Genomic DNA, 27,299 nt, shown 5'->3' with positions numbered 1-27,299 from the left:
TGAAGGAACCACTCTGCCAGGTCCAGAAGACATCCTTCCTGGTTGATTCCAAAGCAGCAACTGACTCAGTGAGAAGCTGCTTATCTAGAACAAGTTTCAACAAGAATCTTGTTGAAACTTGTTGTGGGCTGCACAGTGATATATACTACATGTAGGCAAGTCTATATAACACTGCTCCTTATATTGATATGCTAAAAATGTCCTTTAGCAATCAGATCGCATATCAGATAGCAATCCCACAATATTTAAAATCTATAAAAAAAAAATGTTTAAATCAAATAAATCTGATTAAAAAAAAAAAAAATCAATTTTCTATTAAAAAAAAAAAAAGCCAACCCTGGTGTCCATTAACCTCATACAATAATACCTGTTAAGTCCAGCTAAAATTGGCATTTCAAAGCATAACAGTGCCTTATAAATAATTTCTTATTTCACTATAAAAGTTTATATTAACTTATACTGCATTGAATAAGTCAGTAGTTGATATATTTGTCCTATATACAATGTTAGGTTTCTAGTTTTGATATATTTGTCCAATATAAAATGTTAGGTTACAAAGAAAGCAATGGCTTCCGCTAGCGGACCCAGGGATCTGGGTGCGCACGTCCTGTGCAATAGTAGTCCTTGATATATATATAATATATATATATAGAGATATATATATATATATATACATATATATATATGTATATATATATATATGTAGATATATATGTATATGTATATGTATAGATGTATATAATATATATATATATATATATATATATGTATATGTATATATATGTGTATGTATATATATATATATATATATATATATATATATATATATATACACACACATTTTTTTCTTTTTGATAAATTATTATCATTGTTAACATTGAGAGAACTGTAGGAAGTGGTGAGGGACACAAGGGAAACAGGAGTAGATGACAAAATGTGTGCTGAGCAGGAAAGGGAGAAGGGAAGAGATTGGTGTAGGTGAAGAATGGTTTATAAATTAATGTGGCCTGAAAGAATTTCTTTTAGTCTTCTTTATTTATGCACTAGGGAATGAGGAGGGAGGGTTGCCATGTAAATAAAGTGAGGGTAAACCAGCTTATATAGTTGGGCCCTGCTGAGGATGTGCTGTGTCTTTCTGCATTGCTTCTGACCTGAGCAGTGGGCAGAGATGGCCCTTCATCCAAAAGGAGCTAGGATAAAAGGGAAACAAATGGTTGATAGATGGATGTGGGATGGGTGGGGGTGGATGCTTTTGCTGGCTACCTCCCTTATAAGGAGGGAGAAACTTTTTGGTATACAGAGTAGAGCTTGTTAGGATAGGGAATGGTGAGAGTAAGTGGTCTGAAATGAAGGTGGGGCTGAGCCAGGGTTGTACAATGCATAGTTGTTCAATGTGGCCATGGATGGGGTAGTATGAGAGGTAGATGCAAAGGAGATAGGCAGGGGTTTGGAGATGGTAAGTGGGAGTAGAAAAAAAATGGGAAGTGAGTCAGCAGTTGCTTGTGGATAACATTATACTTGTGACTGAGCCAGAGGAGGGCCTGAGGCAGCTTGTGGCAGAGTTCATGAGGTTATATGAAAGAAGAAATTTGAAAGTAAATGTGGATAAATGTAAGGTGATGAGATGTACAAGGGATGAGAGTGGCAGAGTTGGAGGTAAGGCTTAAGAAAGTGAACATTACTAAATATTTAGGGTTACATGTAGCAGAAAATAGATGAGCGAGGGTTGGTAATACCTTCCATGGGGAGATCCACTACAAATGAAAAAGAAAATATGTTTTACATAATTTCTAATACCAGGCACTATTGACAGGTATTTGCAAATGATGGTCCTGCATGATAGATGTCAAAGAAAATCATCTCCCTGCTGCCCAGCTTTACAATCCCTTAATGCCATTACATACATACATATACCAAGGCTTTTTCCCCCTTCCAAGGGAGGTAGCCAAAAAGGGAAAGGCATAAAAACACTCCCACCCATTTCATCCCTAAATACACTCCACACCCCTCCCGCCCTTCCTCTCATCTGAGCACCTCCTGGATGACGGGTCATCCCTGCACCCTGCCCACCGCCCTGGGTCAGAAGCAGTGTCGCAAGACACAGTACATCCACAGCAAGGCCGCTTCATTTAATCGGCGACCCCCCCTCTCCGTCCCCCTTTGCATATAAGGCGAGGACGGGGAGAAATCCCTACGGGCTGCATCAAAATTTACTCACACATACTACCCCACCCCCCACCCCCCCGCCCATTCCTCCTCATGCAGTCACAACATCATCCATATACAACCATTCTCCACTCACCTCTGTCTTCCGTCCTCTCCCTTCCTTCCTCAACAGACATTCCCCTCTTCCCCAAAGCCCCCTTCACCCCATCCATCCACCTCATCCTAGGACGTCCCCTCATGTTCACTCCCTCCACATCTGCCTTCCATACCTCTTTTACTAGTCTTTCTTCACTCATTCTTTCCATGTGTCCAAACCATCCTAATATTCTTTCATCAACCCTATCTCCCAAATCCTTTTTCACCCCTGTTCTCCTCCTCACCTCCTCATTTCTCACTCTATCCAGCCTAGTAACCCCCACCATACTTCTCAGACACCTCATCTCAAACACTTTCAAACTCCTTCTCTCTTCTTCTCTTATGTTCCACGTTTCTGCCCCATACAGTGCTGTTGGCACAATCACTCCTTCATACAGTCTCCTCTTCGCATCCATTCCCAAATGTCTATTCCTCATTACACTCTTTAAACCACCAAGGCATTTACTCACTTCTCTCAATCTACATTCTACCTCCACCTTCACTCCACCTTTTCCTGCTACACTTGCACCCAAGTATCTAAAACTATCCACTTCCTCCAGTCGCTCTCCCTTAATGTTCACTTCCAGTCTACTGCCACTTTCACCCCTTGTACATCTCATCACCTTACTTTTACCCACATTTATCTTTAGCTTTCTTCTATCACATACTCTCCCAAACTCTGCCACCAGCTTCCTCAATCCCTCCTCTGACCCTGCCACAAGCGCAGTGTCGTCCGCAAACAACAGCTGGCTCACCTCCCACTTTTCTCCATTTTCTTTAACCATCTCCAATCCCTGACTCACTACCCTAGCATTCACCTCTCACCCCATCCATGTATAAGTTGAACAGCCAGGGCGACATAACGCATCCTTGACGAAGTCCCACCTTTACTTCAAACCACTCACTCTCTCCATTTCCAATCCTAACACATGCTCTACTACTCTCATAAAAACTCTTAACAGCTCCCAAAAGCTTTCCTCCTATCCCATAAATCTGCATAACCTCCCACAGTGCCTTTCTGTCTACCCTATCATAAGCCTTTTCCAGATCCATAAAAGCCCAAAAAACATCCTTCCCCTTTCCTATAGCTTTCTCACATATCTGTCTTACCACAAAGATCTGATCTACACAACCTCTACCCGTCCTAAATCCACACTGTTCCTCACCAATTACTCCTTCTGTTCCTCTCCTAATCCTCTCAATTAAGATCCTCCCATAAGCCTTCCCTACTACACTCAACAGGCTAATCCCTCTGAAACTACTACATTCACACTTGTCCCCTTTTCCCTTGTAAAGAGGAACTATACAGGCACTACTCCAGTCCTCCGGTACTCTACCCTCTCTCCAGCAAACATTAAATAACCTCACCAACCAGTCCACCATCACTGAACCTCCCTTTTTCAGACATTCTGCATGACATCCATCCAGACCAGGTGCCTTACCTGCTTTCATTATCTTTACAACTGCCTTCACCTCATCCATCCTTATTTCTCCTCCATTCTCCTCACTCATCACTCTCATTTTCTTCGCATTTCCCACTGCAGCTATCTTTCCTTCCCTAAGGACTGACACTTAGTCTTCATACCAGGAGCAAGATATTTCTCATCAATTCCAATAACATTTCCTCCACCCTTTTATATGAAGAGAGCTGATAAGCAGCAAAGCTCCCCTCCTACTACCATAAGCCAGTCACATAGACACTGTCCCAAAATAATATGACACAAACAAGAGTCCAAAAATTCTTTCAAGAGGGATCTATGGGAAGGCCCAAGGGACATTGCCAGCAACTGTGGGGCTGTGTGTTTCCAGTCAATGAAACTTGAGATGACAATTATTATCATCATCATTATTTCTAAAACCAGTATTTATATACAATTCATATTTTCTTATTTGCATCCTATATTTATATTCAAATATGCATTTTAATTCTGTACATTTGCAGTCACTTTAGTATAAGAATGTAAAGAGATGGGCTTGAATCAAGTCCTTACATGGAGTAATGAATATTATGGAGCTTAAACTTCACTAATGAGCATTACGAAATCTTCATAAGAATAACTCTTGCATTCAAAAGGAAATGCTTATCTCATCTACTAGTTTACTGTAATTCTTTTAATGCCTATACATTTGTTTTTATTTAGTTTCTGAGTATATGGTTCCTTAAAATATGCTTTTTGCTTTACATGTGTATTCATGGTTACTAATTTCTAATAAGATCTTATATGTGATTTCAGAAAAGAATTTTTGAGGCTTAACTTAAAATAAACATGGATGATAAAGGAGAAGGCTGGGGGTCCATAAGCACACTTAGGTAAACTTTAAGCACTGTTATAAACCACTGTCATAAGTGGAAGCTGCCTCTTTAATTCCTTTATTAATAATTTACTGAGAAGTACATAAGGGCGTGAAAAATGATATGTCCTGGTATTGATGAGATTCAGTCTTGCCACAGCACACCAGTGAAGAAGGGATGATCTTTTACTTCCAAGGCACCAGTTATCCCTCCTCCAAGCCTTTCATTTGGATGTGCACGGAGCATCTGTGGAGTCATAAAAAAATATTGTGCAAGTTTATATCTTTCCAAAGATATAAAAAAAGAGGGATAGGATAAGTACAGTTCATATGAAAGAAATCCAGTAACTATGTAAAATCATGCAAGTTTTTCAAAACCTTTTTAATGGTTGAAAACACTCAAAACTTTGGCATATGTAATAAAACTTTATTGATGTATTTACTGTGTATACATCAGGACAAGAAATAATATCCTAAAATCTATCAATGAAACATCTTTAATTAAAAGTATGAGAATAAATATAATCTTCATTATTTACATGAACTGTGTGAAATCTAAAAATGGACCTAAGATTTCATTGAACATCAAAATGGGAAAAACAACTGGCAATGTTCTACAATAATGTTGCCATTAAAAATTGCAAAAGCTAAACCACCAGTACAAGAACCAATAAGAGCTATCCCCAAGAATGTACACATCTAATTTTCTCCTTCCCTAGCAAGCTCCCAGACAAATTTCTTGATTATCACTTTGCTTTCAGGCAGATATAACTTATCAGATATAGCCTTGTTCATTGTGGGTATCCCTGTCAAGCATACCTGATGGCTTATTCTGGGGGCAACAAAACATTAATCTCTTGTACCAGTTCTCTCATGGACCTCATGAAACTAGCCATGGCCACCAATTCATCCCATAAGTTACTTAATGGTGATATTTTGTAAAGGTGTCTGAAGAGAAGTGTTGACAACTTAATCCAATGAATTCATTCCCCCAGGTCTCTCTTGAAGGAGACCGTAGCTCCCAAGTAAGCAGTAACAGCCACCGCATAGGCCTATAGGTCACTCAAGGAATAAATATTGTATTACCTACAATTTGCTAAAGGTGGACTGTGTAAGATGAGGTGCTCAGTATCCTGTAGCTGTATTTTGTTGGGGCTATATAAGGGGGCTTAGCAGGTGATGTAAATCGTCAGTTTTCTAGGGTTTATTGGTAAAGATGATCTGGGATTAAGCTTGGGATATAATCTCCCAAGGTGAGTCTAGGGAGAGAGAGATTCCCTTAACTTCTCTCTTAGGTTCCTCACCTAGGCTCCCTCTCTGCTCTGGTGACACATTTGCCATATATGTATCTGTAATTAGCCACATCAGCATTCTTGTGTGGGGTTGCCTATAATTATCTTCTATAGTAACATAAGTGGGTTAATTGTATTGCAGTGGAAGTTTTAAGTACTGTATTTATGTTTGTTAACCACTTCATGCCGGGCCAAAATCTTGCGGGCAGCATTAGCTGCCAGACGTACGATGTTGCGTCATAATACTCGCATTATAAGAAATAAAGCCACCGCTGTATCGATCGTTCTCTCTTTCACCCCTGAATTTTGATAACCATAGAAAATATGATGAAGTCAGTTTACAGAGTATGGGGGTCACGCAGGTACAACTACAATAAATATAATCAAGATGCCGATATGGCAGCCTCGCGTACCCACTTGCTCCTCATGACGCCTACGTAGGCATCACCGTATGGAAGGGGTTAATGTGTCATGAATAAGTGTATGGATTGTCAATTATGTAGCTTGGTAGGTATAGGGGAAAGGTTAATGAACTGTCTGGTGGCATTAGGTACTTATGTTGGTTCCTTGCTGGACGATGGCATGATGCTGTTGTTGTGGTATGTTTGCATTCTCTGAGTCAGATGCTTTGATTAGGAAATGTGTAGTCAGCAAGATTGGAGGTATTGGTAAGGACAGGTACCTTCTTACCATAAGCCAGTCACATAGACACTGTCCCAAAATGTTGATTTCTGGGATGAAGATTCAATTGTTATTTTTGAGCCATTGTTTCAGCTTCTTCAGGTAGGCTTGGATGTCCTTTATTATTTTGTACTCATTGTGCTAGTTTATTATTGTCAAACCATAGGATTAAAAGAGAACATTGGTCTTTAGTTCTGGTTCTGGAGTTGAGAGATCACTCATGAAAAGATTGAACAGTAATGGTGAAAGTATTCCATCCTGAGGGATTCCACTGTACAGCATTTTTGTTACTGAGATTTGGTTGTTTTGGGTTACTCTGCACTGTCTTCTTGCAGTTAAGTTGGTTAGCCACTCTTGTCATTATCATATCTGTCCCAATGACCTTTATGTATGTAGTGTCTAGCGACTTTGTCAAAAGTCTTGTTTATATCTATGGCTATCATAACTTCTTTCTCGAGTCCTTTCAGCACTTGTGTAATGTTTGTGAGTAGAGTATTGGTAAAGTGTCTTTCCTTGAATCCATATTAGTTGGGAGAGGTAGGTATTTCTGATTTGATTCTAGCTGTTATCAGTCTTTCCATTAGTTTGAGTATTATGAATAGTAGTGAGATTGGTCTGTATGTTACAGGATTTTCGGATGGTTTCTTTGGTTTCAAGATTAGGATTATGTGAGCTCTTTTATATTTGGGGTTTTGTTATGTAATCAGTAGTTAGAAATGTTAGTTGAAACTCTTATGGCTACCAGAAAATTTCACCCATGTTAATTCCACCCACAAATCATACCCCTGTCTGGGGTATTGGCTGCATGTTATTGTGGCAAAGTAACATGCAGTTGATACTTTAGGTTCTATATGGGGCACCCCTACAGACCAGAGTCGCACATCATTTTGTCTGTGATAGAGGAAGACTCTGTTCATAGAGAAATTATGACACTTTTATTATACTGGGACTGTCCCTCCTTTATGCTGTCCCCTAACCCCTTGTTACTGTCCTGTACCATTTCTCTGAATATTCATTTCCTTTTTTCGCCTACCCTGTGGTGGGGGAAAAGAGTGCTACCACCAAGTCTTCCCACTTAGAGTCGTAAAAGGCGACAAAAAATGGGACAGGGAGGACTAGGAATATTTCTACCTGTAGCCCCACAGGGGACATTCCTAAAAAAAAGTAAAGGCATAAGAGGGTCTAGGAATTTTCCAACCAGTACCCTAAGGTTTGGTCTTTTAATGTGCGTGGATGTGGTACAGATGAGAGTAAAATGGAAGAGATAGGCAGTATGTTTGTGAGAAGAAAGATGGATGTGTTGGCACCGAGTGAAACTAAGTTGAATTTTCCAATCAGTACCCTAAGGTTTGGTCTTTTAATGTGCGTGGATGTGGTACAGATGAGAGTAAAAGAGAAGAGATAGGCAGTATGTTTGTGAGAAGAAAGATGGATGTGTTGGCACTGAGTGAAACTAAGTTGAAAGGGAAGGGCGAGTGTGAGTGTGGGAGTGTAGTGGGGAGGTTCTCAGGAGTGAAGAAGGGATGAGGGAGAGCAGGGGTGGCTATATTAGTAAGTAAGGAGATAGGTAAGCGTGTAGTGGAGTGGAAGGAGGTTTCTTCAAGGTTGATGTGGATAAAGGTGAAGCTGGGAAGGGAGATGTGGGTCTTTGTAAGTGCATATGGGATTGGTAGTGAGAAGAGCATAGAGGAGAGGGAGGTTTTTTGGATAGATTTAAATGAGTGTGAAGAGGGATTAGGAAGAAATGTCAATGTACAGTACTACCTCTCATTAACGGACGTTAATTAGCTGTGTTTGCGGTGTTTTCGCTGTGTTTTCGGTGTTTTGGAGTGGTTTTTGGGTGGCATAGTGATTGCACACACTAAACAACAGCACCAAAAACACTGAAAACACAGCAAAAACACCACAAACACAGCTAATTAATGTCCATTAATGAGAGGTCTCACTGTAGTTGTATTGGGAGACCTTAATGCTAGGGTAGGAAAAGAGCCAATAGATGGAGTGATTAGGAAGTATGGAGTTCCAGGAAAGAATTGTAGTAGAGAGTTGATGGTGGAGATGTGTCTAGAGAGCTGATGATAGCAAATACAGTGCTTAGGAAGAATTTCAAGCATAAGTACTCATGGGAGATGGTGGTGGATGGAAGGGTGGTAGATGGAGCATTAATGAACTATATAGTGGTCACCAGGAGTATGGTAGGAAGAGTTAAGGATTTACATGTTCTAAGGGGAGAGAGTGGGGGAATATCAGATAATTTTTTGGTCAAAGGTAAATTGAGAGTGTAGAATAGGTGGAGAAAGAGGAAAAGGGCAGAAGGTAGGGAGGTACTTAGAGTGAACTGCTTAAATGAGAAAGAAAAGGAGAAAGAGAATAAGAAGCTGAGGAGTGGTAGATAGTGAAGGATAGAGTAGAACTAGGAGTGGAGGAGGAATGGAGATGGTTCAAAGAGGGAGTCACAAGGTGTGCAAAGATGGTGTGTGGAACAAGGAGGACGGGAGGAAATAGAAGGAAGGGTAGTGAGTGGTGGGATGAGGAAGCAAAGAAGGGTGTAGAAGAGAAGCAGGCTTTCATAGATTGGTTACAAATTAGGACGAGGGAATCGTATGAGAGGTACAAAGTAAAGAGAAGAGAAGTAAAGCATAAGATTAAGGAGGCAAAGAGGAGAGCAGATGTGAAATGGGGTAAAAGTATGACAGAAAAATTTGAAAGTAATAAAAAGATGTTTTGGAAAGAAATGTACAAGGGGAGAGAGTGGCAGCAGGCTGGAAGTGAGTATTAAGGGTGAAAGACTGAAGAAGTGGATAGTTTTAGATACTTGGGTGCAAATGTGGCAGGAAAGGGAGTGGGGGTGGAGGTAGAATGTAGATTGAGAGAAGTGAGTAAATGCCTTGGTGGATTAAAAAGTGTAATGAGAAATAGACATTTGGGAATGGATGCTAAGAGGAGATTGTATGAAGGAGTGATTGTGCCGACAGCACTGTATGGGGCAGAAACATGGAGCATAAGAGAGGAAGAGAGGAGTTTGAATGTATTTGAGATGAAATGTCTGAGAAGTATGATAGGGGTTACTAGGCTAGAGTGAGAAATGAGGAGGTGAGGAGGAGAACAGGGGTGGAAAGGGAGTTGGGATATAGGGTTGATGAAAGAGTATTGGGATGGTTTGGACACATGGAAAGAATGAGTGAAGAAAGATTAGTAAAAGAGGTGTGGAAGGCAGAGGTGGAAAGAGTGAACATGAAGGGGCGTCCTAGGATAAGATGGATGGATGGGGTAAAAGGGGCATTGGGAAAGAGAGGAACGTCTGTTGAGGAAGGATGGGAGAAGACAGAAGATAGGGGTGAATGGAGAAGGGTTGTGAATGGATGATGCTGTCATGCATGAGGGAGAGTGGGTGGGGGATGGGGGTGAGGGAGTATGTATGAAAAATAAATTGATGCAGCCTGAAGGGATTTCTAGCCATCTTCTCCTTTTCTGCATGAGGGGACGGAGAGGGAGGGGGTTGCCGAATTAATGAAGCGGACTTGCTGTGGATGTGCTGTGTCTTGCGACACTGCTTCTGACCCAGGGCAGTGGAGAGGATGCAGGGATGACCTGTCATCCAGGGGGTGCCAAGATAAGAGGGAGGGAAGAGGGTGGAGGGGAGTGGAATATGTAGGGAATGGAATGGGTGGGAGTGGTTTCTATGCCTTTTTCTTTTGGCTACCCCCCCCCCTCCCATGCAATGGGGAAAAGAGCCTTTGGTATATGTATGTATGTACAAATAATAAAAGATGATAATACATACAAGTTAAAACAAATCTAAATTCTATTGCTTAACTTTCCAGATGGGCAGAAGGGTCCCAGGGGTTAAAAATAAATCTAAAAAGTAGCTTAATTATGGTAATGAAGGTAACCAACTTCAGAAATTAGATAATGAAAAAGACCTAGGAGTCATAGTATCTAATGATCTAAAACCAATCCTCCAATGCACAAAAGCTACAAAATCTGCAAAGCAAATAGTAAGATATATTGGAAGAACATTTGAACACAAGAATGTAAGTGTTCAATTTTGGTCATACAAAAGACACTGACAAATTAAAAAGGATACAAGATGCAATTACTAAAATGATACTTCATTTATGTAATAAACCCTATGAAGAGTGTTTAAGTGAACTTAATCTATTTAGCTTATCCAAATGGAGAATGTAGGGTGATTTAATTGAAGTCTTTAAAATGTTATATGGCTTTGTTAATATGAACACAGATGATTATTCTTTTGTGAACTATAATAATATCACAAGAAATACTGGTTACAAAATAGAAAAAAAAAAATTGCATTGTAAATGTGTGGAACTAACTACTTGTTCATTTTATGAGTTCAAATCCAACTGACACTTCTAAAATTTAAAAATGCCTAGATAAATATATGGGGTCCAGCCCAATCTAATTTTATTTCTCAGCAGTGTGAGCTCACATATTTAAATTAAATCAGTGGTTCTTAACTGTTACCACTCTTTACACCCCCTTTCAAGTTGCAAGCAGCCCCAAGAGGATCAATAGGTCAGTTGCTGTTTGGATCTCCTTTGCATTCCTTTGCTATGTACAAAGCCTTTCAGAAACTCCATGTCAGATCTTCAATAAGTCTATACTTTTATTTTATAGTCTTGTATTTCTTTCTTTTCTGATATCCAATAACTTTGTTAGTGTGCAGGCTTCTTCTTGTTGTAGTGAAGCACAAAGCCTCCATAAATTTGGATGCATACTTGTTATAGACGATCTTAGTGCACTGTGAAAACCTTTTGCTGCATTGTTAGTTTTAGGTTGGTCATTGAGAGTATGTTCTCAGATGTTCCACACTTCTATTGGGAAAAGGGGTTCTACTCTTCTTCACTGTTCACTCGTTCCCTGTTGAATATCAATGTTGCCTTCAAAATGACATGAATTCAGCTGGTATATCTTCATCATCAGTGAGAAGCTTGAAGGCATCAACAACATCCTCAAACAGTAGAAATGCCATGGCATTAACCCCTTCCATACGGTGCCGCACACGTAGGCGTCATGAGGAGCAAGTGGATTCGCGACGCTGCCATATCGGCGTCTTGATTATATTTATTGTAGTCGCCCCTGTGTTTTTACATTCTCCCAAATGCACCCTGAATCCCATTCTCTGTGGTTTTCAAAATTCGCGGGTGAAAGAGAGAACGATCGATATAAGCGGCGACTATATTTTATGATAAGAATATTATTACGTGACGTCATACGGCTGGCATTGGCTGCTGCCCGCGAGATTTAAGTCCCGTGCTGAAGTGGTTAAAGCAGTGTATTTTAAGAGCAAAGTGTCATAAGAACACAACATAAGAATGAAGGAGACTGGAAGAGACCATGAGGCCTATATTTGGCAGTTCCATGTCCATTACTACCTGTCATCCCCATCCATAAAGTTGTCAAACCGTTTCTTAAAACAACTGATATTTTCAGTGCTAACTACATGGTTATTCTGTTCCATTTGTTGACCACCCTATTAGTAAACCAATTATTGCCTATTTCCTTCTTAAATCTAAATTTGTCCAGTTTAAATCCATTACTGCAAGTCCTACCCTGTTGTCATAAACACCTCTATTAGATCATCCCGCACTCTGCGTCTTTCCAGAGAGTGTAAGTTAAGTTGCCTAAGCCTCTCTTCATAAGGTAAATTTCTGAGCCCATGAATCATTTTGGTCATTCTCCTCTGTACTGATTCTAGTGAATTAATGTCCATTCTATAAGACTGAGACCAAATCTGTACCGCATAGTCAAGGATGGGTCTAACACTAGATGGAGTCTGACAATTACCTCTGCACTTTTATTCATAACCATCCTAGCAATGAAACACAATGCTCTGTTTGTTAATGCACTGTTTCCTGGATTTAAGGCCAGGACTCACTAGAACTCCCAAGTCTCTCTTGTACTCAGTTTTCTCTAAAAATGTGTTATCTAAGCTACATCTATTTTTGGGGTTGTGTAGCCCTACATTTAACATGCTGCACTTTGAGATATTGAAGTTTATTTGCCATTTCACCAACCATGTGAACAATTAAGATCGTCCTGCAGAATCTCAGCATCATCATCTGACCAAATTAGGTGTCCTATTTTAGTGTCTTCCGCAAACTTACTAACATCACTATTAATCCCATTGTTCCAGTCATTTATGTACATAATGAACAATAAAGGACCCAAAACTAAACCCTAGGATCCAAGCTCTAATATATTCTAATACTTTTCCTCCTATCCCATGGGCTTTGATTGAACACTTTGCTAAAGTCAAGGTAAATAACATCATAACTATCACTGTTATCTGACACCTTATATACTTTAGTGTAAAAGGATAGAAGATTAGTCACACACGACTTAACCCTTGGGGACATGCTGTGTGTTACAAATCAAATTATGTCTCTCAATGTGTTCTCTGAGTCTATTAATTATTATTGATTCAAGCATTTTACCTACAACTAATGTCACACAGATTGATCTGTAGTTGCATATAGATGATTTATCTCCCTTTTTGAAAACAGGAACAACATTTGCCTGCCCCCAAGCAATAGGCACAAAACCAGTGTCTATCAACTTATTAAATATTTCTGTTAAGTGGTCGCAGATTTCAAATCTACACTCTTTCAGCACTCTAGGAAAAATTTAATCTGGACCTGGGAATTTTGTAGCTTGAAGTCTTTCAATCTGCTTGACTACTTCTACCTTACTAATGCTGACATTAGATAGTCTACTTTCTTCATCCCCACTGAAAATCAGATTGCAGTCAGGTACCTTATCTAACCTCTCCTTAGTAAACACTGAGAAGAGAAAATATTTGTAAAATGCCTCACTCATTTTTTCCTTTGATTCTACCATGACATTTTCATAATTTTGAATTGGGCCTATCCTTTCCTTATTTTTTCTTCTGTAGAGATGAAAGAACCCCTTTGGGTTGGATCTCGCTTGTCTGGCAACCTTAATTTCATAGTTATGGTTTACTGTGTGCGTATTCTTTTTAACCAGTCTTGCCATATTGTTATATTTGGATCTAAAGTGTGTTTCCCCATTTTTTATTCTTATATAAAGTTCTCTTTTCATTCTGATCTCATGTTTCAGCCCATTTGTTATCCATTTGGGAGTATTACTATTTTTTTTGTATTGACTTGAGGGGAATAAATTTGTTTTGTGTATTTAGAATTAAATCTGTTAGGTTACTATACAGTTCATCCAAATTGCTGACCTGGCTGTTGACCCCGTGGCAACAAGTGTCCTGACCCAAGGTACGCATACCCTCCGTGACCCAACCCCTGACTGTGCTAATAACGTCTGGACTGACCATGTATTTGACCCAGTTACAGCCCCCTGGGTCAGTCCAGCAAGTGATGAAATGTCTTATATACTTTCTCATCATATCAAAATTGGCTCTCCTGAAGTTTGGTACTTGAACATTATTCGTACTTTTTAATTCTTCCCAAATAATATTAAATCTTATTTCTTGATGCTTGCTAGAACCTAGACTATCTCCCACTTTTAGATTGCTCCTTAGGTGCTCATTATTAGTTAGAAGTAAGTCTAGAGTATTCTATCCCCTCGTAGGTTTGGTAATTGTTTTAGGAAATTATTCTGCACCACATTTAAGAAGATTTTCGCTTCCTGATTTTCTACTAAAATTTCCCAATGTTTCTATAATTAAAACCTCCCATGATCACAATGTTTTTGTACTGGGACGCCCTGCGAATTTCATGAATCAGGGGATCAGTCTGCTCTATATATAGGGTCCCAATAATAATTTTTTTATTCTTGCTTATAATCTCCACCCAAATAGATTCTGCACTATCCTCTTCCTTATTGAATTGTTGATTATACATTTTATTGCATTTTTAACAAAAAGTTCTATTCCTCCCCCACTCCTGCCCTGTCCTTATGAAAAATATTTATATCCTTCTATCTTGATTTCTGGAAGGAAATGTCTATCAGCTAGTGCTGGGCAAATACCGCTAATTTCAGAGCCGGAATTACCGGTAAACAACAATGCCGTTACCGGAATTACCGGTATTTTACCTGTAAAAGTCGCCTTTATGACTTAAATCTTTAGATAAATTTCATCCTACTATGGTGTATAGTCACAACTCAAGTTTTGTAACATTGTCACTATAAAAATCCTGCCTGCATCACGAACAAAGGAAGCACTAACCTACGCTACATGCCTACCGGTGCTATAGTCAAAATGTAAAGAGAAATATATATATATATACATATTTACCTAGTTGTATTTACCTAGTTGTATTTTGCGGGAAGGGGAGCTATGCTCGTGTTGTCCCGCCTTTGTATCTTGCAGTGTCTAGTTTGTTTTTAAACTCATGAATGGTTTTTGCGCATACTATTTCATTGTCCAGTTTGTTCCAAGTGTCCAAAACTCTATGAGGAAAACTGTTTTTCTTCAGTTCTCTTCTATAGCTATGTTTTTTTATTTTCTTTCCATGTCCTCTTGTGTTTCTTTTGTCCCAGTTAAGTAAGTTCTCACTATCGAGTACCTCTGTGCCTTTCATGATTCTGTAGATGGTCAATAGGTCACCTCTCTCTCTTCTTTGCTCCAGTGTCGGTAACTCCAGTTTAGCCAATCTCTCTTCGTATGATAGGTTTGCAAGTGCAGGTGCCATTTTTGTAGCTGCTCTTTGGATTCTTTCTATTTTCTTTATATTCTTTTTGGTACTGGGGGACCACAATGTCGCTGCATACTCTAATCTAGGCCTTATCAATGTAACCAATATTTTTTTCATCATGTCTTCGTCCAAGTATGTAAACGCCACTTTTATTGATCTTAGCAAGTTGTAAGTCTCCCCGACAATTTTGTTAATCTGTATATCATAGGACAAGTCGTTCGTGATAATTACTCCCAAATCTTTTTCGGATCCTACTTTCTTTACTTCTTTGGTTCCAATTGTATATTTTCCTGATATTCTGTTTTTGCTTTTTCCAAACTCCATTATGCTACACTTCTTAGTATTAAAGTCCACTTCCCATTTCTGACTCCAGTTCCATACCCTATTTAGGTCTTCTTGCAGTGCTTCACAGTCCTCATCAGTTTCTATTTTCCTTAGCAGTTTGGCGTCATCGGCAAAGAAGCTCATGTAGCAGTTCACGTCCTCATCCATGTCATTCATATAGATAGCAAACATTATTGGTGCCAGCACAGATCCTTGCGGTACTCCACTGATCACCTCTTTCCAGTCTGAATATTTTTCTCTGAGCACTACTCTCATCTTTCTACCAGTCAGAAAGTCCTCTATCCATTTTAGTAGGTTTCCCTGTATTCCTCCTATGTGTTCCAGTTTTTTTAGTAGTTTTCTGTGTGGTACTTTGTCAAAGGCTTTTTGCAAGTCTAGGAATGCACAATCAGCCCATCCATTTCTTTCTTGCACTATGTCTATTAGTCTTGAGTAAAAGCATATTAAGTTTGTGGAGCATGATCTTCCTTGTCTGAATCCGAATTGTCTTGGGTTTAATATGTCATTGTCTTCCAGATGTTTTACCCATCTATTCTTGATTATTTTCTCACAAATTTTGGCAATGGTGCTTGTTAGTGATACTGGCCTATAGTTGGTGGGTTCTTCTTTGTTTCCTCCTTTGTGTATTGGTACAATGTTAGCGTTTTTCCAGTCCTCGGGTATCTTTCCTTCTTTGAGTGAGCTGTTTATTAAGATGTGTATTTTGTCTGTTAGTTCTTCTTTGCACTCCTTTAGAATCCAATTTGCAATACCGTCCGGGCCATGTGATTTTCTGACATCCAGCCTTGATAAATGTTCTGATATTTCCTTTAGTGATGCTGTAAACTCATTCATGAGGGGAGATTTCTTGTTTTTGTCTATGTCACAATTCGGTATTTTCTCTCTGGTGAAAACAGATTTAAAGTGATTGTTCATGACTTCGGCCATCTCTAAATCTTCTGTGTATTCTATGTTTCCTTGGCATAGTTTCACCAATTCCTGTTTGTTTTTAAGTTTACCATTCACATACTGATAGAATAGTTTGGGTTGCTCTTTGCATTTGTCTATAATATCCTTCTCATGGTTCCTTTTCTCCTCTCTTCTCACATTAACATACTCATTTCTATAGTTAACATAAATTTGCCATTTGCTTTGTTTTTTGTCTTTTCTCCACTTTTTCCAAGCTTTGTCCCTTCTGTCTTTTGCCTCACTGCATCTTTTGTTGAACCAACATTTAATGTACTCTCTCTCTCGCTTTTGTCTTGGTACATGCCTGTTTACCCCTTCATTGTAGTTTTCCATCAATATATTCCATTTCTCTTCCACTGCTGTTTCTTCCCTGTAAAATATTTCCCAGTTTGCATTCCGGAAGAATGTCTTTAGTTTTGTAAAGTCTGTTTTGTTGTACCTCAGTCTTCCTTTCCTATGCTTTTCGTTCCTCTCTATGTCTATTTCTTCCTTTAGTATAGTTTCGATGAGTACATGGTCACTCTTTCCAATTGGTGTCTCATACTGGACTTTATGCACTATTTCAGGCTCTGTTGTAAATATTAGATCTAGTTTCGATGGCTCTTCATTATTTCTGTACCTTGTGTTTTCACGGACCCATTGGGTCATTGTGTACTCCATGGTCATATCTAGCAGTACATTGCCCCACGAGTCATCTCCTCCTTGCACTGTCATGCTGTCCCAACAAATTTCTTTGCAATTGAAGTCCCCCATAACTACCAGATTACCCTTACCCATTAGTATCTCATTGAGTGATTTTCTTGTGTCATCTAGCATTTTTGTATGTTCAATTTCTTTCCAAGCGCTTGTTTTTGGAGGCACATAAGTCACCACAAACTTTCTACTTTTCATATTCTTGCCTTCGACTTGCCTTCGACTTGCTATAGGCAAAATGTAAAGAGAAATATATATATAATATATATGTCTATTACTCTGTGAGGAAAGCTGTTCTTTTTCAGATCTCTTCTATAGCTGTCTTTTTTTATTTTCTTTCCATGTCCTCTTGTATTTCTGTCATCCCATTTTATCAGATTCTCTCTATCAGTAATTTCTATGCCTTTCATGATTCTGTAAATAGCTATCAAGTCTCCTCTCTCTCTTCTTTGCTCTAGTGTCTGTAGTTCAAGTTTTGCTAGTCTCTCTTCATATGATAGTTTTGAGAGTGTTGGTGCCAATTTTGTAATTGCTCTTTGTATTCTTTCAAGTTTTTTTTATAAATTTTTTTGTACTTGGTGACCATATCGTTGCTGCATATTTCAGTCTTGGTCTTATCAGGGTGATTAGAATTTTCTTCACCATTTCTTCATCCAGGTATGTAAATGCAACTTTGATTGTTCTTATTAAATTATAAGTTTCTCCAAAAATCTTATTTATATGTTTCTCAGGTGACATATTATTCATAACAATGACTCCCAGGTCCTTCTCATTTTCTACTTTTTTTATTCCTTCTTCTCCCAATTTATATTTACCTAGTTGTATTTACCTAGTTGTAATATACGGGAGGGGAGCTATGCTCGTGGTGACCCGTCTTTGTATCTCTCTGCATCAAGTTTTATCTTAAAATCTTGTATAGTGTTAGCACATACTGTTTTGTTGTCTAATTTGTTCCATGTATTTATTGCTCTGTGTGGGAAACTGTTCCTTTTCAATTTTTTTCTATAACTATCCTTTTTCAATTTTTTTCCGTGTCCTCTTGTTTTACCGTTGTCCCACATTAATAGGTCGTTCCTGTCTAAAACTTCCATTCCTTTCATTATTCTGTATATAGTTAGCAAATCTCCTCTTTCTCTTCTTTGTTCTAGAGTTGGTAGGTTCAATTTGGATAGTCTTTGCTCATATGTTAGTTCGGCGAGTGTCGGTGCTAGTTTTGTTGTCGCTCTTTGTAATCTTTCTAGTTTCTTAATATTCTTTTTGGTACTGGGTGTCCAAAGTGATGCTGCGTACTCGAGTTTTGGTCTTATTAGTGTAGTAAGTATTTTCCTTATCATTTCTTCGTCCATATAGGTAAATGCCACTTTGATTGCTCTCAATAAGTTGTAGGTTTCTCCGAACATCTTGTTTATATGCTTATCTGGTTTCATGTCCTTTCCAATCATCACTCCAAGATCTTTTTCAAAGTTTGTTTTATTTATTTTTTCTTCCCCAATTCTGTAATCTTTTGATATTCTATTTTTACTCTTTCCAAATTCCATTATGCTGCATTTCTTAATATTGAATTTTACTTCCCATTTTTGAGTCCAATTCCATATTGTGTGCAGATCTTGTTGCAATGAGTTGCAGTCCTCTTCCGTTTTTACCTTAAGTAATTTTGCATCATCTGCAAAAAAATTTATATAGCACTCCACGCCTTCATTCATGTCATTAATGTATACAGCGAACATGATCGGTGCCAGTACTGATCCTTGCGGGACCCCGCTTTTTACTTCTTCCCAGTTGGAGAATTTTTCTCTAATTACAACTCTCATTTTCCTCCCAATCAGAAAGTCTTTCATCCATTCCAATAATTTTCCTCTGATGCCACCTTTTGACTCTATCTTATTTATTAGTTTCCTATGAGGTACCTTATCGAATGCCTTTTGCAGGTCCAGAAAAGCACAGTCTGCCCATCCATCTCTTTCTTCTATTATGTCTACTAATCTTGAGTAAAAGCAAATCATATTTGTTGTACAGGATCTCGCTTGTCTAAATCCAAATTGATTTGGGTTCAGTATAGATTTTTCTTCCAGGTACTTTACCCATCTGTTTTTGATCACTCTTTCACAAATTTTTGCTATTGTGCTTGTTAGTGAGACCGGTCTGTAGTTAGATGGATCTTCCTTATCACCTCCCTTATAAATTGGTACAATGTTTGCTTTTTTCCAGTCCAATGGTACTTTTCCTTCTTTAATTGATGATTTAATTATATCATATATTTTGTCAGTTAATTCTTCCATGCATTCTTTCAGTATCCAGTTTGCTATTCCGTCCAGGGTTTTAATTTGATCACTGATTTCTTTTTGCTTTTTCCAAAATTCCATTACACTACACTTTTTTGTATTGAACTCTATCTCCCACTTCCTACTTCATTCCTGTACTTTATTTAGATCACTCTGTAGTGATTCACAATCTTCTTCCGTGTTCACTCTTTTCAGTAGTTTTGCATCATCTGTAAAGAAGCTCATATAGCTTTCAATTCCTTCATCCATATCATTAATATATATAGCAAACATTATTGGGGCCAGAACTGTTCCTTGCGGAACACCGCTTATTACTTCATCCCAATTAGAGTGTTTGTCTCTTATCACTACTCTCATTTTCCTTTCTTGCAAAAAGTCTTCCATCCAATTAAGCAGTTTGCCCTGTATTCCTCCAGTTTCTAATTTCTTAAGCAACTTCTTATGTGGTACTTTGTCAAAAGCTTTTTTTAGGTCTAGAAATGCACAATCAGCCCATCCATCTCTTTCTTGTATTATATTTATTAGCCTTGAATAGAAACATATTAAACTGGTGATGCATGATCGTCCTTGTCTGAATCCAAATTGCCTTGGATTGAACACGTTTTTCTCTAAATATTTTACCCATCTACTTTTGACAATTCTTTCACAAATTTTTGCTATTGTACTTGTTAGAGAGACTGGCCTATAGTTGGTAGGGTCTTCTTTATTTCCTCCTTTATATATAGGTACTATATTTGTTCTTTTCCAATCTTCTGGAACTTTTCCTTCTTTCAAGGAACTGTGTGTGTGTGTGTGTGTGTATACATATACATATGTATACACACACACACACCACACACACACACACGACGAAAAAGGAAAACCTGGTTTGTATTGTAGGGGTGGGGAGTGAACGTGAGTGCCCGAAATGGTATCTATGCAGTGCTAGTTAATTGTATTAACTCGAAATTAGCAAAAATGAATGAAAACGACTCGAAAGCCAGTTGCGAATCAGAGCCATCTGGCGGCAATCCACTGAACCGCGATGTAAACAAACAACTAAACACGTGTTATGACAATGACTTCATAGGGTTTGATAAGTACGAAAGAAAGAACTTAAGTAGATTATTAGAGATAGAGAGAGAGATGAGCAAAAATAGGACTCGGTGGGAAAATGAAATCATGGACTTAAGAAAAGAGGTCATTGGGTTAATAGATTGTATAACTAAGGCTAATCTTGAAATTTCTGACCTAAGAAAAACTAACTTGGACCTTACAAATGAAATTAAAGAAATGAAAAGAGACATAAATGAACTGAAGAATGATAATGAAAAGAAGAAAACTAATGATAATAACAATAGCGAAAATCTAAAGCAGGAAGTGAACAACAAATTACAAGAATTGACACAAAAGATCGAAGAAAACTTAGGTGGGGACAGTATCCAGGAAATTAAGAAGTGGAAAGAAAATATTGAAAATAAAGAAATTGCTTTCAAAGAAATAGTCAAGCAGCAAATGCAAGATAATGCAAAAGACACAATCATTCAAGTGATTAACGAAAAAGCAAATTGGGTCAGGGATACAGTAGATAGGAAGAAATGTATTGTGGTTTATGGGCTTAAAGATAAACAAGGATTGGCGAGGTACATGAGAGAAAAAGAAGAAAAAGAGACAGCAGTAGAAATCCTTAATGAAATTCAGGGGGGAGACAGTGATTCAGGCACAGACCTAGAAGAGACTTACAGAATTGGTCGCTATACTAAGGATAGGAATCGACCTCTAAAGATAAAACTAAGGTCACAAATGGTAGTAGAAGACATATTTGAAAAAGTAGGTAACTTGGCAAAGAGTGAAAAGTACAATAAGATATGGATAAAAAGAGAAATGAGTACTGAGGAATTAGAAAAAGAAAGGGCACTAAGAGAAGAAGCAAAGGAAAAAAACTTGAAAAGATCGGAGACAGAATGCAAAGAATTCCAGTGGAGAGTAATAGACCTGAGATTAAGACAATGGCGCTTCAAAACGAAAAAACCAAGGGAAGAAGAAACCAGGGAGAAGGAAGAAAATTAAAAGTGGCCTATACCAACATTGACGGACTAATTTCGGGACTGAACGAACTCAATGATTATCTGTTAGAAGCAAAACCAGACATAATGGGAATTGTAGAAACTAAACTAAGAGGTGAAATACCATCCACTGTTATCGGACAAGGTTTATACAACTACTGGATAAAAAACAGGGACAAGAAACAGGGAGGGGGAATCATGTTCTTGGCCAAGAAAGACCTAAAGGTGACAAAAATTGCAGAGGGCAAAGGTAATGTTGAATTGATCATGATAAAAGTCGAAGGCAAGAATATGAAAAGTAGAAAGTTTGTGGTGACTTATGTGCCTCCAAAAACAAGCGCTTGGAAAGAAAACGAACATACAAGAAAATCACTCAATGAGATACTAATGGGTAAGGGTAATCTGGTAATTATGGGGGACTTCAATAGCAAAGAAATTTGTTGGGACAGCAAGACAGTGCAAGGAGGAGATGACTCGTGGGGCAATGTACTACTAGATATGACCATGGAGTACACAATGACCCAATGGGTCTGTGAAAACACAAGGTACAGAAATAATGAAGAGCCATCGAAACTAGATCTAATATTTACAACAGAACCTGAAATAGTGCATAAAGTCCAGTATGAGACACCAATTGGAAAGAGTGACCATGTACTCATCGAAACTGTACTAAAGGAAGAAATAGACATAGAGAGGAACGAAAAGCATAGGAAAGGAAGACTGATGTACAACAAAACAGACTTTACAAAACTAAAGACATTCTTCCGGAATGCAAACTGGGAAATATTTTACAGGGAAGAAACAACAGTGGAAGATAAATGGAATATATTGATGGAAAACTACAATGAAGGTGTAAACAGGCATGTACCAAGACAAAAGCAAGAGAGAGAGTACATTAAATGTTGGTTCAACAAAAGATGCAGTGAGGCAAAAGACAGAAGGGACAAAGCTTGGAAAAAGTGGAGAAAAGACAAAAAACAAAGCAAATGGCAAATTTATGTTAACTATAGAAATGAGTATGTCAATGTGAGAAGAGAGGAAAAAAGGAACCATGAGAAGGATATTATAGACAAATGCAAAGAGCAACCCAAACTATTCTATCGGTATGTGAATGGTAAACTTAAAAACAAACAGGAATTGGTGAAACTATGCCAAGGAAACATAGAATACACAGAAGATTTAGAGATGGCCGAAGTCATGAACAATCACTTTAAATCTGTTTTCACCAGAGAGAAAATACCAAATTGTGACATAGATAAAAACAAGAAATCTCCCCTCATGAATGAGTTTACAGCATCACTAAAGGAAATATCAGAACATCTATCAAGGCTGGATGTCAGAAAATCACATGGCCCGGATGGTATTGCAAATTGGATTCTAAAGGAGTGCAAAGAAGAACTAACAGACAAAATACACATCTTGATAAACAGCTCACTCAAAGAAGGAAAGATACCCGAGGACTGGAAAAACGCTAACATTGTACCAATACACAAAGGAGGAAACAAAGAAGAACCCACCAACTATAGGCCAGTATCACTAACAAGCACCAAAGCCAAAATTTGTGAGAAAATAATCAAGAATAGATGGGTAAAACATCTGGAAGACAATGACATATTAAACCCAAGACAATTCGGATTCAGGCAAGGAAGATCATGCTCCACAAACTTAATATGCTTTTACTCAAGACTAATAGATATAGTGCAAGAAAGAAATGGATGGGCTGATTGTGCATTCCTAGACTTGCAAAAAGCCTTTGACAAAGTACCACACAGAAAACTACTAAAAAAACTGGAACACATAGGAGGAATACAAGGAAACCTACTAAAATGGATAGAGGACTTTCTGACTGGTAGAAAGATGAGAGTAGTGCTCAGAGAAAAATATTCAGATTGGAAAGAGGTGATCAGTGGAGTACCGCAAGGATCTGTGCTGGCACCAATAATGTTTGCTATCTATATGAATGACATGGACGAGGACGTGAACTGCTACATGAGCTTCTTTGCCGATGATGCCAAACTGCTAAGGAAAATAGAAACTGATGAGGACTGTGAAGCACTGCAAGAAGACCTAAATAGGGTATGGAACTGGAGTCAGAAATGGGAAGTGGACTTTAATACTAAGAAGTGTAGCATAATGGAGTTTGGAAAAAGCAAAAACAGAATATCAGGAAAATATACAATTGGAACCAAAGAAGTAAAGAAAGTAGGATCCGAAAAAGATTTGGGAGTAATTATCACGAACGACTTGTCCTATGATATACAGATTAACAAAATTGTCGGGGAGACTTACAACTTGCTAAGATCAATAAAAGTGGCGTTTACATACTTGGACGAAGACATGATAAAAAAAATATTGGTTACATTGATAAGGCCTAGATTAGAGTATGCGGCGACATTGTGGTCCCCCAGTACCAAAAAGAATATAAAGAAAATAGAAAGAATCCAAAGAGCAGCTACAAAAATGGCACCTGCACTTGCAAACCTATCATACGAGGAGAGATTGGCTAAACTGGAGTTACCGACACTGGAGCAAAGAAGAGAGAGAGGTGACCTATTGACCATCTACAGAATCATGAAAGGCACAGAGGTACTCGATAGAGAGAACTTACTTAACTGGGACAAAAGAAACACAAGGGGACATGGAAAGAAAATAAAAAAACATAGCTATAGAAGAGAACTGAAGAAAAACAGTTTTCCTCATAGAGTTTTGGACACTTGGAACAAACTGGACAATGAAATAGTATGCGCAAAAACCATTCATGAGTTTAAAAACAAACTAGACACTGCAAGATACAAAGGCAGGACATCACGAGCATAGCTCCCCTTCCCGCAAAATACAACTAGGTAAATACACACCCTTTCACCGAATGGACGGCGAGAACTGGTGTTCCAAAGAAAAAGGAAAAACTACGTGGATCTCAACATCCAGAGAAGTGCCTTTTGTATTTATAGGGAAGGGGAGTGCTCGTGGAATAGTGGGGAAGTGATAGGGAAGGAGAAGGGAAGGGATATTGAGGGAAATGGAAGGAAATGAGGAAGGGGAGGACTTGGTCAAGAGTCCAGACGGCTTGTAAACAAACGCCGAATGGATGACTTGGATCTCGATGATGGGACTAACAAAATTGTAAAGATCAGAAACATAGATAAGAGCAGTTCAATGGAAGGTGAGGATAATAATTTTCAAGGATTTAATGAGGGGGCGGCGGATACCAACCTCCCCCGACTGGCAAAACTGGAGGAAAAACTTGAACAAATGACTGAGCATTGGGAGATTAGGTTTGGCAAAATGTCAAAAATTGCCGAAAGGTTTGAAAAATTGGAAGAACTAGAGAAGGCGAACAAAAACTTAACTGATGAAATAGAAGACCTAAAAAGACAGTTAAGAGAAGTAAAAGTGGAGAATGAAGAATTAAAAAAGAACAATAGAGACAATAAAGAAACAATAGCAAAAGAGGCAGAGGGGTGGAGGAAGATACAAGAAAATAGTAAAGTTGCATTTTCTGATATAATTAAACAGCAAATGAAAGAACAAACTGAAGACTCAGTTATCAAAGTGATGAGACAGAAGGAGAATATTGTAAGAGACTTAGCAGACAAAAAGAAATGTATAATTATATTAGGAATGGAAGAGAAACATAACCCAGATAGAACCACAAGAATCAAAGAGGAAAATGAAAAAGTAAGAAACTTACTAGAATTAGTTCAGGAAGATGAGCCAGAAATAATGAAACAAATTGAAGAGAAATTCAGACTCGGGAAATATAGTACAGACAAGACCAGACCAATTAAGGTTAAATTCAGGTCACAAACGACGGCAGAGAAAATCTTGTCCAAAACAGGGAAACTAACAAGTGAACAATATAAAAAGGTATGGATAAAAAGGGAAATGAATAAAGAGGAAAGAGAGGAGGAAATAAGGAAAAGACATGAAGCTAAGAAAAAAAACGAGACCAGAATGGAGACAGAAAAACAAGAATTCTACTGGAGAGTAGTGAATATGAAATTGAAGAAATGGAAAATAACAGAGAGAAACACAAAAGAAACAGAGAATACAATGGAAATAACAGAAAGTTAAAAGTATCATTCACAAATATAGATGGATTAATAACAGGACTGAATGAACTGAACAAATATCTGAAAGAAAATGATCCGGACATAATGGGAATTGTTGAGACAAAATTAAAAGGTCCACTAACACCCAACAGCATAGGACACAATGCATATAATTATTGGATTAGAAACAGAGAGAAAAAACAAGGGGGTGGAGTTATGTTCCTGACTAAGAAGGATATAAGCGTGAAGAGTGTCACATATGGGAACAATAGAGTAGAGATGATCATGATAGAAGTAGAAGATAGAGATAAGAAGAGCAGAACGTTTGTAATATACTACGTGCCCCCAAAAACAGCCTCGTGGGAAGAGAATGAACATAAAAGCATGTTAGAAGACACAAGAATAACACTAAACAAGATAATGGAAGATCGAGGAAGAAGAGTTATGATGGGCGACTATAATTGCAAAGAAATATGCTGGGAAGATATGACCGTAAAGGGTGGAGAAGACTCATGGGGAAGTGTTCTACTTGAGATGATTACTGACCACACAATGACACTATGGATCCAAGAGAACACTAGATATAGAAATGAAGAAGAACCATCGAGACTAGACTTAATAATCACATCAGAACCTGAAATAGTGGAAAAGATAGAATACCAGGCACCAATAAGCAAAAGTGACCACATATTGATAGAACTAGAACCAAATGAGAAAAAATACATGAAAAGAAATGAACAATATAGAAAAAGAAGATTGATGTATGAAAAAGCAAATTTTGATAAAATAAGAGAATTCTTACAAAATGAAAACTGGGAAAGAATACACAAAGAAGATACAAGAGTAGAAGAGAAATGGAATATTTTGACAAAAATCTATAAAAAAGGAATAGAAAAGTATGTACCAAGACAAAAACAAGAAAAAGAATATGTAAAGTATTGGTACAATAAAAGTTGTAGGGAGATAAAAGACAAAAGAGACAAAGCCTGGGCCAAATGGAAGAAAAACAAAAGACCAGAAAAATGGAAAATATATACTTGTTATAGAAATTAATATGTACAAACGTGCAGAGAGAAAAAGAGAAAATATGAAAAAGATATCATAGAAAAATGTAAAGATCAACCAAAACTATTCTACAGATTTGTAAACAACAAACTGAAAAACAAACAAGATTTGGAGAAATTAAGACAAGGAGGAGTTGAATACACAGAGGAAATTGAAATGGCGGAAATTATGAACAAACATTTTAATAATGATAAAAAATTACCGAGACCTTAGTGGTACATACTTGCTTAATGGTAAAAGTTTAACCGGTAAAATTAGCGGGACACTGGGCCCGTCAGTACCGTCACTCAGTACCACCAAGCCGAGATGTGCTTACCGCTCTCTGAGTGTTATGGTATAGCTTATTGGTTAACGGAGGCTTAACGGTAGTAGAATTTTTGCCGGTAAGCTACAGTCAAGGTTGTTACCGATAAAACCCGTAACTACCGGTAGCTGCCCACCACTACCGTCAGTACCGTCACTCACTACCACCAAGCCGAGACGTGCTTACCGCTCTCCGAGTGTTATGGTATAGCTTATCGGTTAACGGAGCCTTAACGGTGGCAGAATTTTTGCCGGTAAGCTACTGTTAAGGTTGTTACCGATAAAACCAGTAACTTTACCGGTAGCTGCCCACCACTACTATCAGTCATATTGATCCAGGATTCAGTAA

The 27,299-nt window shown here is 38.1% G+C and overlaps 1 protein-coding gene across 2 annotated transcripts in view; it reads right to left on the bottom strand.

The window, feature by feature from the left end:
- Window positions 1-2,344: 2,344 nt before the first annotated feature.
- LOC143033487 (ribosomal protein S6 kinase delta-1-like) overlaps window positions 2,345-27,299 on the bottom strand; it is a 329,868-nt gene continuing 304,913 nt past the window's right edge. Inside the window, exon 13 of one of the 2 annotated variants that reach the window (XM_076198986.1) lies at window positions 2,345-4,840. In XM_076198986.1, coding sequence (XP_076055101.1) covers window positions 4,739-4,840 — 102 coding nt within the window. In that variant the 3' untranslated portion in view covers window positions 2,345-4,738. The remainder of the gene's footprint in view (window positions 4,841-27,299) is intronic. The other variant, XM_076198987.1, reaches the window with a different exon arrangement.

This window comes from Oratosquilla oratoria, chromosome 15, assembly GCF_046742065.1.
Source record: "Oratosquilla oratoria isolate Oo_2021 chromosome 15, ASM4674206v1, whole genome shotgun sequence".
In the NCBI taxonomy this organism is placed as follows: Eukaryota; Metazoa; Arthropoda; class Malacostraca; order Stomatopoda; family Squillidae; genus Oratosquilla; species Oratosquilla oratoria.
Note: the sequence above shows the minus strand (reverse complement) of the source record. Positions and strands in the feature narration are given on the sequence as shown.